At 37.4% G+C, this 17574-nt stretch overlaps 1 protein-coding gene across 2 annotated transcripts in view; it reads right to left on the bottom strand.

Moving 5' to 3' along the window:
- The window catches only part of SRBD1 (S1 RNA binding domain 1), a 232029-nt gene that overhangs the window by 16187 nt on the left and 198268 nt on the right, over positions 1-17574 (bottom strand). Inside the window, exon 19 of one of the 2 annotated variants that reach the window (XM_079941094.1) lies at positions 15138-15320. In XM_079941094.1, the coding sequence (XP_079797220.1) occupies positions 15138-15320 (183 nt within the window). The remainder of the gene's footprint in view (positions 1-15137; positions 15321-17574) is intronic. The other variant, XM_079941095.1, reaches the window with a different exon arrangement.

Raw genomic sequence — 17574 nt, 5'->3', positions numbered from 1 at the left:
CCCCCATTGCCCTCCTTTACAACGAGTTTCCACTTCATCCTCCAGTGTCTCTGGCATTCACATAATTTTTGTCATTCATATCCACAATTACTGTCTTTCATACCCTTCATTCAATCTGTCAGCAAATCATATTGACTCTTCTTTAAAAATATACCTAGAATCTGGTAACTTCTTACCAACTCTTTTATCATTTTAGTCTCAGTCACCAACATCTTTCACCTGGATTATTGCACTTAGTCTAACTTGTCTCCCTGTTTCTACCACCACTCCTTATAGTCCCCCTAATACAGCAAACAACAGGATCCTTTTAACATGTAAGTCAGAGCATGTCACTCTTCAGCATAAAACCTTGCTGTGGCTCCTGATTCTGGCTCAGAATTAAGGCCAAGTCCCTGTAATAGCCTCCCAATGCCCTTTTCACCTGATCTCCTATTTTTCTCTCCCTTGCTCACTCTGCATTAGCCTCACTGGCTTCCTTGCTATTCCTTGATCAGGCCAGGCCTGCTCCCACATTAGGGCCTTTACACTGTCTGGTCCCTCTTCCTGGAACACTCTTCCCCCAGATATCTGCACAGCTAACTCCTTTAGTTCCATCAAGACTTTGCTCAAATGTCGCCTTGTCAATGAGGTCTACCCTGACCACCCTACTTAAATTGGCAAGCCCTTATCCATAACCCTGGTAACCCTGATCCCCATTACTCTGCTCTCTTTTTCCCACTGATCTTATCACCTTTATCAACTATACAATTTATTTATTATGCTGGTTGTATACTATCTGTCTCCTTGAGAGCTGGGATCTTTGAATGTACTCCAAGATTGCAGAACAGTACCTGGAATACAGCAGGTACTCACTCAGAAGGTATGTGTTTAATGAATGAATGAATGAACAATCTGTTAACTCCAGCCTTGATTAATGGAAAGACAGTAGTGCCATTAACTATTCATCATGGGATAAGAGAGGAAGACCAAGCCTTTTTGTTTGTCTGTCTTGTTTTTTTTTTTTTTTTTGCAGTACGCGGGCCTCTCACTGTTGTGGCCTCTCCCGTTGCGGAGCACAGGCTCCGGACGCGCAGGCTCAGCGGCCATGGCTCACGGGCCCAGCAGCTCCACGGCATGTGGGATCTTCCCAGACCGGGGCATGAACCCGTGTCCCCTGCATCGGCAGGCAGACTCTCAACCACTGCGCCACCAGGGAAGCCCTGTCTTGTTTATATATGGGGCCGGTGAGGAGGATTAGTGGGAGGAAAAGAGGGAGTTATAAAGGGAGGGAGAAAGGAGGATACAAGTTTTAGTTTTAGATATATTGAGTTGGAGCTGCTAAGATATTCATGAGAAAATCTCTCACAGGTAAATGGAAAAGGAGAGCTAGAGCTTAGGAGAAAGGCCTGGACTAGAGATATTGAAATATAGGATTGGAATTAGCAGTGGAGGGGTGAGAGATAAAGATAGTCATGTGAGTGGATGCAGTCATTCAGGGGAAAATATAGAATAAAAGAAGAAGGTGACTAAGGTAAAAACTTGAAGAATATCTACATTTAGAGGGCCAGAGAAAGAAGTCAGAGAAGACAGAATGTGAAAACAGTCATGGAAGAAGATCAGTAAGTTGCTGGTGTCAAATGTTGCAGAATGGGTGAGTGGTTTAAGGACAGAAAGAGGCCACTGATTTTGACAATCAGGAGGTCATTAGTTGAGAGAGTAATTCCAGAAGAGTGGTAAGGATAGAAGCCAATCTATAAAGGCTGGGAGAAAGCAAACAGTAAAAATTAGAGGCAGATAATTCTGAGAAGTCTGGCAATGAGAAAAAGGAGCACTAAGAGAGAAGTTCTAGGAGGAAGTAAGATAAAAAGTGGTTGCTGCTTTTAGCTTTTAGGAAGTGAAGAGTGGGAGACCAGAGCAACAATATGTCTGTGGGGCAAAACAAAAGGGATAAATTATGGAGACATTAAAGATACAAGAGACAGTCATAACATTTTACAAAGTTAAAAGAACTTATTCACTTGGCTGTCACTCTAACACTACCCCACACCAACTTTTAGAGGTGAGGCAACTATGACTCAGAGAGACCAAGAGAATGCCAAGGTCAAGTGTCCTTAGCGACAACCAGTGAGACGTGAGAATCGGAAGAGAAGCAGAATCAAGTGATGGAAGGGTAGCTTGGGGAAGTGTGGGACAGAATGAATAAAGATATGGAGACAATTATAAGGAAGGTAGCTCTCAATTTTTTCAGTGACGTGGAATGTAAAGTAATGAACTAAATGTGAGAAGATCCTGAAACAAGTAAGAGATTGAGAACAGAAAGGGTTCAAAGGACTATTGAAATAAAAACTACCTGTAACAAGAGTAGGTTTCTTAATCCCATGTTCCCCTTATATCTTCTATAATATGGAGTTTCTTACTGTTTTTAAATGGACATTTACTAAAAACCTCAAATTATCCCTTACTCTCTTACTTAAAAACACCTTCTGGCAGAGGTGAGTGCAATTCTAGGATGAGTATGCTACTCCTGCTCTTCACCCTCCTTGTCTTTTAAAATGAGAAGATACCAAGTGTGGTCACTATCAACCTGCTTATTTTGAAATGTACATGTCTCATTCTAAAAAGCATAATGAAAGGAATTCTTTTCAGTGCAATACTCAGGAAACATCATACCTGCAGCAGAACAGCATAAAATTCTACATACTCTATGTGAAGAATCCATTTCTTACAGATCCCTTAATAAAATAAATAGGCAAAGTTTCCTTTATTGGAGGAGGTAATGTTTTCTCCAGAAGAAAGAGAGAGTCTACTTTCAGCCATGTGATGATAGAGAATAACAGTCAAAGCTAGCACATTACAGATATTCTGGTTTTTTTTTTCCTTTAGAAGCACACAAAACACAAGCCTTGTTACATTTCTGTGCTGAACACAGACTGTCTTTAAGGGTATGATTCCCTTAAATCTGAAAGACCATTACTATTACATTTAAATCTGGCTCCAAACTAGCTTTTTAATTGTGAGCTCAGGCTTTGGAGTGTCATAGATCTGGTTCAGATCTTGGTTCCACCAGCTGACTTATCTTAGGCAATCTACTTCACCCATTGGAGACTTTGTATACCTAAAGAAGTGGGAATATTAACAGTACTAACCTCGTTAAGATTGCTGTGGGGTTTAAACAAAATGATGCTTCTAAAGTGCCTGGTAATGAGGAAATACTCAATGAATGTTTGTTTTTATTGGACTATTAACTAATCCTCAAATCTGACCTGAGCTATATTTTTTGGTCTCCAACCCTTCAAACATCTTTTTTCCTCTTTCTACTGGCTGAAAGACCTAGCCCAAATGTCACCTCCTGCAAGAAACCTTATAAGAAACTCCTATCTGGAAATGAGATCTTTCTCCTGTGAACAACTTTGTGCTTTGCAAAGGACGCTTACTAATTATTGACCTTTACTATGGTTATTTGTGAATAAGTTTCATCCTCCCTATTTTGGTAGGCTCCTTAGGACCATAAATCACCTCTATTCATTTTTATATTCTTCAGGCCCCCCACCACAGTGCTTTGTACATTTGAAGTGATGAATGAAATCATCAGCAATAAAATTCACAGAATAAAAAATGAAACCATAAAGAACATGAAAAAAAATATGGGGAACACTGAATTGATCTTAGAAATCAGATATCTTAAGAGAAGATCAATTTGCATAAAAGCATGAAAAAGAATAGTAGGTTTACTTCATAAAAATTAAACATTCATATTTCAAAAACATAATAGCATTATAAGCAGATATAAAATTAAATAAACTAGAAAAAATTCAGCCCATACAACACTTTAATATTTAATAGAGAATCCCTACATGTAAATAAAACTTTTAAGTAATATAAATAATAAAAGTAGTCCAAAAAAAAAGTAGACTTTTTAAAACCACTAAACGACTAACTTAGGTTACAAAATACCATGATCTCAGTTTTCTAAAATATGAATGTGAGAGAGAATATCATAAATACAAAAGTAAAACGACTTAATGGCTTCACATTTTGTTGTATTTCTGGGAGTGACATCATGGTAGGGTAGCATTAAAGCTATTTATGTTCCTACTGCTTTTCTAATATAACTAAAAATGAAATTTACTGCAATGGAACTTACTTTTACAGAACTGAAGTCAAACCAGTGATGACCTAATCACATCCATAGTGGGCTTTTCTTCCCTGGGAAGACACTTTTTTAACGCTATATGAAAGTTTGAACTACCTATATGTTGGGTGATGTCTTTACTAAGTATACTTGAAAGCCAGAAAAGACCATCGCAGTTCCAAAGTGGATAACGGGGATGGTAAGCAAAATTAGATAAACTACCAGTCTGTCTCCAGATTTTAAAGGTCAGGAGTTGAACTTCATGTAGAGAAATTTCCCATGAAAAAGTCCTCAAGTACCCTGCTTGTGAGAGACAAGCCTACTCCCAAAGGAAGCATAGCGAAGGGTGCAGTCACTGGTAGGGCTTTTATGCTCCACATGCAGAAACTAGCCCATGTGAAAACTGGTAGAGAAGTCCTGTCTGACAGGAGAAACTCAAGATTTCTCAGGCTTGAACACTGCTGGTGGCATTGCAAATCAGTGTGTTACTTGGCAATGTATATTAAGAGCCACATAAACTTTCAAACCCTTTGGCAGAGTAATTCCACTTCTAGGAACCCATCATAAGGAACCCCTACTAGTACTACTATTACTAAACTGCAGTTCCATCACTTGATGGAATATTATTTAGTCTTTTAAAAAGGGATATGCAGAAACAAAAAATTTGTGCTTATATTAGAAAGCAAATAGAAAAACTTATAAACCACATTAGAACTACATCATAGAAACAAACAAAAATTAAAAAAAGACACTGGCTTTGCACAGAGCAAAATGCTAATTTAGTGCCCATGGAGATGTCAATTGTTGCAAGAAGTCTATAAATCCATGTGTACATATGCCTCTTCTCAAACAACAAACACTAAAAATACAATTACTATAATATGAGACCACAATTTTATTTAATATTAAAAAAAGGAGAACCACGTGCTAGGATTAAGAATGGGACAAGGATGCCCATTCTCACCACTCTTATTCAACATAGTACTGAAAGTCCTGGCCATTGTAATAGGCAAGAAAAAGAAATAAAAAGCATGAAGATTAAAAAAGAAGTAGTAAAGCTTTCATCTATTTGCTGATAACATAATTGTTTATATAGGGAAATTTAAAGAATATACAAACACACACTAAGAACTAGTAAGTGAATTTAGCAAGGCCACGGGATACAAGGTTACTATAAAAAAATCATCTGTGTTTTTACATATTAGCAGCAAACAATTAGCAACAAGTTAAAAAACATTCCATTTACAATAGTGCTGAAAAGAATAAAATACATTTAATAAAATACATGCAAGACCTCTACTCTAGAAACTAAAAAACATTGCTGACAGAAATGACAGAAGATCTAAATAAATAGAAAGAAAATAAGTTCATGATGAAAAGACTCAAGAAATATTATGAGAACATCAACTGTTCCTAAATTCACCTAGACTCAATGTAATCCCAATCATAATCCCACCAGGTTTTGTTTTTTTTAATGTAAATTGACAAGTTCATTCTAAAATTTACAGGAAAATCAAATCATCTAGACTATTCAGAGCAATATTAAAAAAACAAAGTTGGAGGACTGACGCTACCTGACTTAGAAACTTAGCATAAAACTACAGTAATAAAGATACTGTGGTATTGACAAACAGATCAGTGAAACAGAATAGAGAGCCAGAAATAGACCTACACTTACACAGTCATCTGACTTTCAACAAAGGTACAAAACAATGGGTAAAGAAAAGTTGTGTTGTTGCTATTATTTTTCAAACTGGTGCTGGAATAACTAAATGTTCATAATGAAGAAAGAAAATGAACCTTGACCCCTACTTCAAATCATACACAAAATGTAACTGCAGATATATCACTGACTTAAATGTGAAAGTTAAAACCATCAAGCTTGGGCTTCCCTGGTGGCACAGTAGTTAGGAATCTGCCTGCCAGTGCAGAGGACACTGGTTCGAGCCCTGGTCCAGGAAGATCCCACATGCCATGGAGCAGCTGGGCCCGGGTGCCACAACTACTGAGCCTGTGCTCTAGAGCCCTCGAGCCACAACTACTGAAGACCACGTGCCTGGAGCCTGAGCTCCACAGTAGGAGAAGCCACCGCAATGAGAAGCCTGTGCGCCACAACTGGAGGCCCGTGCACAGCAATGAAGACCCAATGCAGCCCAAAATAAATAAATAAAATAAATTTACATTAAAAAAAAAATTAAAACCATCAAGCTTTAAGAAGAAAACATTGAGGAAAGATTCATGACTTGAGGTAGGCAAAAGTTTCTTAGGACAAATAAAGCAGTAACTTCATATAAAAGAAAAAAACAGATAAATTAGACATCATCAAAATTAAAAACTTCTGCACATCAAAAGACGTTAATCAGAAAATAAAGATGTAAGCCACAAACTGGGACAAAATATTTGTGGAACATATATTTGACAAAGGACTAATATGCAGAATATGTTTTTAGGGGGCAGAGTCAAGATGGCGGTGTGAGAAGATGCCGAGTTAGCATCTTCTCCCCACTAGGACACCTGGCAGCCACTGGTGAGGGACCCTTACACCCAAGGAGACGGAAGGAATCCCCAAGTGAACCGGTAGGACGTGGGGGACAGAGTGGGGAGGAGAAGTGGAGGCCAGACAGGATCAGCGCCCCTGAGGCCAGGGAGATCAGGAGAAGTAAGCAGGAGGGACCCTCTGGAGGAGCAGGAGAGGAGCTGAGGGTGACTGCCCAGTCCACTCGGGCCCGGGGAGCCTGCTGAGCTCCCAGGCTGGTCCCCTGTCCTCCAAGGCACCCCCACCTCCCTGGCCGCATTGGTCTTGGGGGCATACAAAGGAGGCCAAGGGGAGTTCAGGAGAGGCAGGCAGGAGGGACCCTCCAGGAGGAGTGGGAGAGGAGCAGAGGGTGTTTGCCCCACCCACTAGGGCCCTGGTAGCCTGCTGAGTTCCCAGGCTGGTCCCCTGCCCTCCAAGGCCCCCTGCCGCCAACCCCTGGCCGCATTGGTCCTGGGGGCATAGGAAGGACGTCAACAGGAGAGGCAGGTGGGAGGGGCCCTCAGGGACTGGAGGAGCAGGAGAGGAGAGGAGGAGCAGGAATGCCCTGCCCACTCGAAACCAGGAAGCCTGGTGGGCTCCCAGGTGAGGTCCCCCGCCCTCTGAGACCAGGGGTGGGGGGACACGCCTGGGCCCCTTCTGCTCCTTGAGCCTAAGCCCCACCCCCACAGCCCCCAGGGTCTTTTCCAGCCCTGTGGGCCCTAAGCATAGGCCCCACCCACAGCCCAAACCTTGCCCTTGCTTAGGCCCTGCCCTCCACAACCACGGCCTTTCCCCTTGCCTTTTTTTTTTTCTCTTTTCCCTCCTTTTTTTACTATTGTGGTACTGTTGTACCTTCTGGTTGTTGATTCACCTATGTTTTTATTTTTATATTCTTTCTAACATATCTGTTAGTTTCCTAGTCTAATTTTATTTTTCACTTTGTTATTGTTCTCTCTCTCTCTCTCTCTCTTTTTTTTCTGCCACTGCATGCTGCTTGCAGGATCTTGCTTCACGAGCCAGGGGTCCGGCCAAAGCTCCTGTGGTGGGAGGTCTGTGTTGGAACCACTGGACTAACAGAGAACCTCAGATCCCAGGGAATATTAACTGGAGTGAGGTCAAACAGAGGTCCTCATCTCAGCACCAAGACCCAGCTCTACCCAACAGCCACCAAATTCCAGTGTTGGAAGCCTCAGGCCAAATAACCACTAAGACAGGGACACAATCCCACTCAAAAAAAAAAGAGACAGCAAAAAAAATACATCACAGATGAAGGAGCAAGGTAAAAACCTATAAGACCAAATAAATGAAGAGGAAATAAGCAATCTACCTGAAAAAGAATTCAGAGAGTAAAGATGATCCAGAATCTTGGAAACAGAATGGAAGCATGGATTGAGAAACTACAAAAAATGTTTAACAAAGATCTAAAGAACTAAAGAACAAACCAACAGAGATGAACAACACAATAACTGAAATGAAAAATACACTAGAAGGAATCAATAACAGAATAACTGAGGCAGAAGAATGAATAAGTGAGCTGGAAAACAAAATGGTGGAAATAACTGCCGAGGAGCAGAATAAAGAAAAAAGATGAAAAGAATTGAGGACAGTCTGAGAGACCTCTGGGACAATGCTAACGCACCACATTTGAATTATGGGGGTCCCAGAAGAAGAAGAGAAAAAGAAAGGGTCTGAGAAAATATCTGAAGAGATCACAGTTGAAAACTTCCCTAACATGGGAAAGAATATAGTCACTCAAGTCCAGGAAGCACAGAGTCCCATACAGGATAAACTCTAGGAAAAACAAACCAAGACACATATTAATCAAACTAACAAAAATTAAATTCAAGGGAAAAACAAAAAATAACATACAAAGGAGTCCCCATAAGGTTATCAGCTGATTTTTCAGCAGAAACTCTGCAGGCCAGAAGGGAGTTGCAGGATATACTTAAAGTGATGAAAGAGAAAAACCTACAACCAGGATTACTCAATCCAGCAAGGATCTCATTCAGATGCAAGGGAGAAATCAAAAGCTTTTCAAACAAGGAAAAGCTAAGAGAATTCAGCACCACCAAACCAGCCTTACAACAAACGCTAAAGAAACATGTCTAGGCGGGAAACGCAAGAGAAGAAAAAGACCCACAAAAACAAACCCGAAACAATTAAGAAAATGGTAATAGGAACATACATATCAATAATAACCTTGAATGTAAATGGATTACATGCCCCAACCAAAAGACAGAGACTGGCTGAACAGATACAAAAACAAGACCCATATATATGCTGTCTACAAAAGACTCACTTCAGACCTAGGGACACATACAGACTGAAAGTGAGGGGATGGAAAATGATATTCCATGCAAATGGAAATCAAAAGAAAGTTGGAGTAGCAATACTCATATCAGACAAAATAAACTTAAAAATAAAGACTGTTACAAGAGACAAGGAGGGATCCTACATAATGATCAAAGGATCAATCCAAGAAGAAGATATAACAATTATAAATGTTTATGCACCCAACACAGGAGCACCTCAATACATAAGGCAAATGTTAACAACCATGAAAGGAGAAATTGACAGTAACACAGTAATAGTAGGGAACTTTTAACATGCCACTTACACCAATGGATAGATCATCCAAACAGAAAATAAATAAGGAAACACAAGCTTTAAATGACACAATAGACCAGATAGATTTAATTGATATTTATAAAACATTCCACAGAAAAGTGGCAGAATACCCTTTCTTCTCAAGTGCACATGGAACATTCTCCAGGATAGATCACATCTTGGGTCACAAATCAAGCCTTGGAAAATTTAAGAAAACTGAATTCTTATCAAGCATATTTTCTGACCACAACGCTATGAGACTGGAAATCAATTACAGAAGAAAATTTGTATAAAACACAAATACATGGAGGCTAAACATGTGCTACTAAATACCCAAGAGATCCCTGAAGAAATCAAAGAAGAAATAAAAAAATACCTAGAAACAAATGACAACAAAAACACGATGACCCAAAACCTATGGGATGCAGCAAAAGCAGTTCTAACAGGGAACTTTATAGCAATTCAATCTCACCTCAAGAAACAAGAAAAATCACAAATAAACAATCTAACCCAACACTGAAAACAACTAGAGAAAGAAGAACAAAGAAAACCCAAAGTAAGTAGAAGGAAAGAAACCATAAATATCAGAGCAGAAATAAATGAAGAAAACAATAGCAAAGAACAATAAAACTACAAGCTGGTTCTTTGAGAAGATAAACAAAATTGATAAATCCTTAGCCAGATCCATCAAGAAAAAAAGAGACAGGATGCAAATCAATAAAATTAGAAATGAAAAAGGAGAAATCACAACTGACACTGCAGAAACACAAAGGATTATAAGAGACTACTACAAACAACTATATACCAATAAAATGGACAACCAAGAAGAAATGGACAAATTCTTGGAAAGGTACAATTTTCCAAGATTGAACCAGGAAGCATTAGAAAATATAAACAGACCTATCACAAGTAATGAAATTGAAACCATAATTAAAAATCTTCCAACAAACAAAAGTCCAGGACCAGATGGCTTCACAGGCGAATTCTATCAAACATTTAGAGAAGAGCTAACACCGATCCTTCTCAAACTCTTCCAAAAAATTGCAGAGGGAGAAACACTCCCAAACTCATTCTATGAAGCCACCATCACCCTAATACCAAAACCAGAAAAAGATATCACAAAAAAAGAAAATTATAGGGGAGGGGCTTCCCTGGTGGCACAGCGGTTAAGAACCTGCCTGTGAATGCAGGGGATGCAGGTTCGAGCCCTGGTCCGGGAAGATTCCACATGCCACGAAGCGGCTAGGCCCGTGAGCCATGGCTGCTGAGCCTGTGCATCCAGAGCCTGTGCTCCGCAATGGGAGAGGCCACAACAGTGAGAGGCCCGCCTACCGCAAAAAAAAAGAAAAGAAAAGAAAATTATAGACCAATATCACTGATGAACATAGATGCACAAATCCTGAACAAAATACTAGCAAACAGAATCCAACAACACATTAAAAGAATCATATACCATGATCAACTGGGATTTACCCCAGGTATGCAAGGATTCTTCAAGATATGCAAACCAATCAATGTGATACACCACATTAACAAATTAAGGAATAAAAACCATATGATCATCTCAACAGATGCAGAAAAAGCTTCCGACAAAATTCAACACTCATTTACAATAAAAACTCTCCAGAAAATGGGCATAGAGGGAACCTACCTCAACATGATAAACGCCATATATGAGAAAGCCACAGCAAGCATCATACTCAATGGTGAAAAACTGAAAGCATTTCCACAAAGATCAGGAACAAGACAAGGATGACCACTCTTGCCACTCTTATTCAACATAGTTTCGGAAGTCCTAGCTACGGCAATCAGAGAAGAAAAAGAAATAAAAGGAATACAAATGGGAAAAGAAGTAAAACTGTCACTGTTTGCGGATGACATGATACTATACATAGAAAATCCTAAAGATGCCACAAGAAAACTACTAGAACTAAACAATGAATTTGGTAAGGTTGTAGGATACAAAATTAATGCACAGAAATCTCTGGCTTTCCTATACACCAACAATGAAAAATCAGAAAGAGAAATTAAGGAAACAATCCCATTTACCATCGCAACAAAAAGAATATCTAGGAAAAAACTTGCCTGTGGAGGCGAAGACTTGTACTCAGAAAACTATAAAACACTGATGAATGAAATCAAATATGACATAAACAGATGGAGAAATATACTATGTTCTAGATTGGAAGAATCAATATTGTAAAAATGATTATACTACCCAAAGCAATCTACAGATTCAATACAATCCCTATCAAACTACCAATGGCACTCTTCACAGAATTGGAACAAAAAATTTTACAATTCATATGGAAAACACAAAAGACCCTGAATAACCAAAGCAATCTTGAGAAAGAAAAACGGAGTTGGAAAAATCAGGCTCCCCAACTTCAAACTATACCACAAAGCTACAGTAATCAAGACAGTATGGTACTGGCACAAAAATAGAAATATAGACCAATGGACAGGATAGAAATCCCAGAGATAAACCCATGCACATATGGTCACCTAATTTATGACAAAGGAGGCAAGAACGTACAATGGAGAAAAGACAGCTTCTTCAATACGTGGTGCTAGGAAAACTGGATAGCTACATGTAAAGAATGAAATTAGAACACTTCTTAACACCATACACAAAAATAAACTCCAAATGGATTAAAGACCTAAGTGTAAGGCCAGACACTGTAAAACTCTTAGAGGAAAACATAGGAAATATACTCTCTGACATAAACCACAGCAAGATCTTTTTTGACCCACCTCCTAGAGTTACAGAAATAAATACAAAAATAAACAAATGGGACTTAATTAAACTTAAAAGCTTTTGCACAGCAAGGGAAACCATAAACAAGACAAAAAGACAACCCTCAGAATGGGAGAAAATATTTGCAAATGAAACAACAGACAAAGGATTAATATCCAAAATATACAAACAGCTCATGAAGCTCGATATCAAAAAAACAAACAATCCAATTAAAAATGGGCAGAAGACCTAAATAGACATTTCACCAAGGAAGACATACAGATGGCCAAGAGGCACATGAAAAGATGGGTCAACAACACTAATTATTAGAGAAATGGAAATCAAAATTAGAATGAGGTATCACCTCATGCCAGTCAGAATGGCTATGATCAAGAAATCGAGAAACAATAAATGTTGGAAAGGGTGTGGTGAAAAGGGAACCCTCCTGCACTGTTAGTGGGAATGTAAATTGATACAACCACTATGGAAAACAGTATGGAGGTTCCTTAAAAAACGAAAAATAGAATTACGATATGATCCAGCAATCCCATAACTGGGCATATACCCTGAGAAAACCATAATTCAAAAAGAGACATGTACCACAGTGTTCACTGCAGCACTTACAATAGCCAGGACATGGAACCAAGCTAAATGTCCATTGACAGATGAATGGATAAATAAGATGTGGCACATTTACACAATGGAATATTACTCAGCCATAAGAAGAAATGAAATTGAGTTATTTTTAGTGAGGTGGGTGTACCTAGAGTCTGTCACACAGAGTGAAGTAAGTCAGAAAAACAAATACTGTATTCTAACGCATATATATGGATCTAAAAAAAATATATGGTACTGATGAACCTAGTTGCAGGGCAGGAATAAAGACGTAGACATAGAGAATGGACTTGAGGACATGGGGTGGGAGGGGGAAACTGGGGTGAAGTGTGAGTAGCAACAACATATATACACTACCGAATGTAAAATAGCTAGTAGGAAGCAGTAGCATAGCACAGGGAGATCAGCTCGGTGCTTTGCAATGACCTAGAGGGGTGGGAAAGGGAGGATGGGAGGGAGGCTCAAGAGGAAGGGAATATGGGGACACATGTATGCATATGGCTGATTCACTTTGGTGTACAACAGAAGCTAACACAGTATTGTGAAGCAATTATACTCCAATAAAGATCTATTAAAAAAGAAAAAGCATATGTTTTTAACATTCTCACAACTCAATAATAAAAAAGGTAAACAACTCAATTAGAAAATGACTAAATGATATGAACAGATAGTTCACAAAAGAAGCTACACAAATGGTTAATAAGCACATGAAAAAGTGCTCACTGTCACCAGGGAAATGCAAATTAAAACCACAAAGAGATACTACCACATACACACATATACTAGAATGGCTAAAATTAAAAAGACTAACATCAAATGATGTCAAAGAGAACGCTTAGCATTGTTGGTGAAGTGTAAAATGGTACAACTACACTGGAGCGTAGTCTAGAAGTTTCTAAGAAAACTAAACACTCACCTGATTTATGACCCAGCAAATCCTCTCCTAAGTAATTTTCCAAGATAAATGAAAAAAAATGTCAACAACAAAAAATTATAGAAGAATGTTCATAGCAGCTTTACTCATAATAACCCAAAACTGGAATAACCAAAAAACTGGAAATAGGCAAGCTTCCTTCAATAAGGAGAATAAACTATGGTACAGTCATACAATGGCATATTATTCAGCAATAAAAATACTTATCCATGTTACAACATGAATTAAAAATCTCTAAACATGTTGAAAGAAGCTTTATACAAAAGAGTACACTGTGTGATATCATTTACATGAAGTTCAAGAAGAGGCAAACTAATCTGGCTGAAGAAATGAGAACACATGGTTAGTGCTGAGAGGCTAGGCAGGGATTTTCTAGGAAGAGGTACAAGGGAACATTCTAGGATGATGGCAATGTTTTTTATCTTGACAGAGGTTTGGGTTACACAGATGTAGGTATTTATTTGCCAAAATTCAGCTCTTGAACACTTATAATTAAAATGTATATGAATTTTACTTCAAAAGAAAAAAAATAGGAATTATTGAGTTCTAGTTAATGATATACATGCCAAAGTATTAGCTGACCGTGTGTTGATGTCTGCAATTTTCTTTAAAATATGTATAAAGAAAGAGATGGACTCATGGACAAATAGATGGGTAGATAAGTGGAAAAACAGGCATAGTAAAATGTAAATGATAAAATCTGGATGTGGGTATACAGGAATTCACTGCAAAATTTTTTTTTCAACTTTTCTCTATGTTAAATTTTTTCACAATAAAATGCTGGGAGAAAGATACGACTGCTTTTGATGTTGACAGAATATTATTTTTTACTTCCTTTTTTTATTTTCTAAGTTTTCTATAATGTGCAGTAGTCTTTACAATCTTAACATTTTTAAAAGAAATTAAAATTATATTTCTTAAAATAATCAAATATAAATTATTTTTAAAGCAAGTTAAAAATCTTACTTTAGATTCAATGAAAATTAAAATATCCACTATTTTTAAACTCACTGTCATTTAATTCACTAAAAGCCTTAAAATATTTAGTTATGTAGGAAGTCATGGTTTTTGAACTAATTAAAATTTTTCAACTAATCAAATGTGGTATCAAAGTTTTCTCTTTTAATGTCTAATATTAAACTTTCCCTTCTACTCAAACTTCCCCCTGTGTTAATTAATGTATGCTCATTAAAAGTACATCATTTATTAAACTCTATAATAACTAAGCAGGGCAACATTTCTTAAGAAATCTGAGAGTTGGCTGTTTACTAAAGGGCTTTATCTTTAGATAAGCATAAGCATTAAGCCAGGTGCTAGTCATTTGTGTCTTGTTAATTTCCAAAACAAACAGAGGAGAGTGCCATGCTATTTCCATTACACCCACTTCACCATTAGGACCAGGGTTTATGAGCTTGACATTGCTCCAGGAATAATGGTTTCATTCCTCACTGAAATAAAATAATGTGCCACATAAGTCAGCAATGTGGAACTTCTGAAAAATGTTGTCATGTTAAACATGGTCATATTTTTAAAGTCTCCATTATGCCAAAACAAAGGCCATTTGCTGTAGAGAACTCACTCTGGGCACAGAAAACTCTCACACAGGCCTCAGACTTACCTCATTGCTATGTCATATGATTCCGGGTGAATACAAGTTTGGTCCAAAGGATTTGGCTTTAGTACAGCATTCACTGCAGTTTTGCTCTTCTTCTTGCTTTGCTTCTCATTTGTGACTTCAACACCTGCTGAAGATGCCACAGCAACTCCCTGCATTTCACCAGCAGATTCAGTTTGCTGACTACTGTAACCATTCAAAACAACATGGGGGCGGTGGGGGGAGGGAGGGTTAGGGGGCGGGCAGAAAAGAGTCTTTAATTAAAAATGTGCTTATTTCTCTGCCATACAAATATACACAAACAGCAACCAGATTCTGACCATTCACTTCACAGAAATTACCACTTAGCTTAAACACTGTTAATAGGGTTTTCCGTTACTTAAAGCCAAAAACATTCTTAAGTGATTCTGCTTGTATAACTGGCATTCTAGAAGAGAAGAGAGAGAAATGGAGGAAAATTAATTAAATAAGGAGAAGGCGAAGGTGATTTCTCAGAGCTGAAGAAAAAGCTCCCCAAAGGAATCTACTGAGTATAAAATAGAATGAATGGGAAAAGAATGAAAAAGATATATTGACATATCATGGGGAAACTTTAGAATATAATTTTTAAAATTAAGAAAGAAAAATAAAACAGATTATTGAAAGGAACTAGAATCAGACTGGCATCAGTTTTCTTACTGACAAACATCAGATGCCAGAACACAGTGGAATAATATTTTAAAAGTCTGAGACACAATGATTTTGAATCTAGAATCATATACCTAGCCAAAGCAGCATTCAAATTAAAATCATTTTCAGACATGTAAGGACTGAAGTACAACCCATATAATATACCCTCTCTGAAAAGAGTTTCTTAAGTATATACTCCAGCAAAAACAATGAATTCACGAAAAATGATAATGTGGGCTACAAGAAACAGTGATGTGCACAGAAACCATATTATTAGGTTAAATAACTGCTCATGAATAATGTAGAAAATATATTAAAAGGACACAGTCTGAAACTAAAATCCCAGATCATCTCACCATAGCACATAGTGTGGAAGGGAGGAAGACTGGTAAAGAGACCTAAGGTTCTAGTCTTCTCCAGGAGGAGGACAGAGAAACGTATTAACTCCAGAGACCAATCCAAATCAAATTTAAAGGATAAATTTAAAGATAATTTAAAAGTAAGATATACAAACTGAAATCACTAAGAGGAGATAAAGATGAGTAAGGAAGACAAGAAGAGAAACAGGGAGAAAACGTGTTAACTGATAAATCCAACAAACAGCATGAAAGGAAAAGAATCAGAAGGCATGAAGAGAAAATATATAATAAGATGGAAGATCAAGTCCAAACACATCAATAAATATAATAAATGTGAATGTATTAGTAAGACTGAGCAAACCTAGAAAATCTATTTGTTTATAAAAGTCATAAAAAATTGAATGTCATAGAAAGTTTGAAAATAAAAAATACCAAGCATATTCTGAAAAGGTAGATATAGCAAAAATGCCAGCAAACAAAACAGATTTCAAAGTAAAAAAACAGTCAATGAGATAGCAAGAGGCATTCTGAATAAAAGTATGACCTATCAAGGAGATATAATACTCATGAATCTTCAAGTCCTTCGTTACCAGTTGAAAAAATTTAAGGCTTTAAAACAACCCAAATGTTCATCAACAGGGCACTGATTAGATTAAATTATAGTACATCTATAAATTAAATACTGTGCAGGCATTATATATAAATGATAATTTATATATAATGATATAAATAAATATATAAATCAATATGTAATATTTGGAAAGAGATCCAAGATATTTTACTGAAACTAATAAAACAAGTTTCAAATAGTGGTATAGCATGATTCCTTCTGTATGCATTTAACAATAACAAATATGTTATTAATTTACATAAATTTATTTTCAGGAAGCAATATATAAGAAACTATTTTGAAGTGACAAGTTGAGGTGCCCTTTTCATTTCATTCTTTTTTATACTGTTTGAATTTTCTAACCAAGTGTTCAAAAAACATAAAGTAAGAAACCCAGTTTTTTTTGCTTCTGGGTTTGGTGGTCTACTTAGAAAGAACTTCCACTACTCCAGCGGTCTGCAAAATTTACCCATGTTTTTTTCTGGTACTTTTAGAGTTTTACTTTTTCCATTTAAGTGTATGATCCATCTGGAATTTATTTGGGTATAAGGTATGGGGTAGGACTGTATTTTCTCCCACACATACCAAATTCCAGTTGTCATAATGCCACTTACTGGATAATTAATCAATTTTTCCAACTATTTGAAATATCACCTTTATCATAAACTAAATTCCCTCTGGGTTTGATATATTTCAGACTCCTGTTCTACCTGCTTCTACATCAAAACCAAACTGCTTAATTACTATGGCTTTATAATATATTCTACTATCCAGTGGGACTGGTTTTTCCTTAGTCTTTTCC

This window comes from Stenella coeruleoalba (assembly GCF_951394435.1).
Source record: "Stenella coeruleoalba genome assembly, chromosome: 13".
Taxonomy (NCBI): Eukaryota; Metazoa; Chordata; class Mammalia; order Artiodactyla; family Delphinidae; genus Stenella; species Stenella coeruleoalba.
The sequence above is the reverse complement of the archived record's forward strand: the minus strand, read 5'-3'. Positions and strand labels throughout refer to the sequence as shown.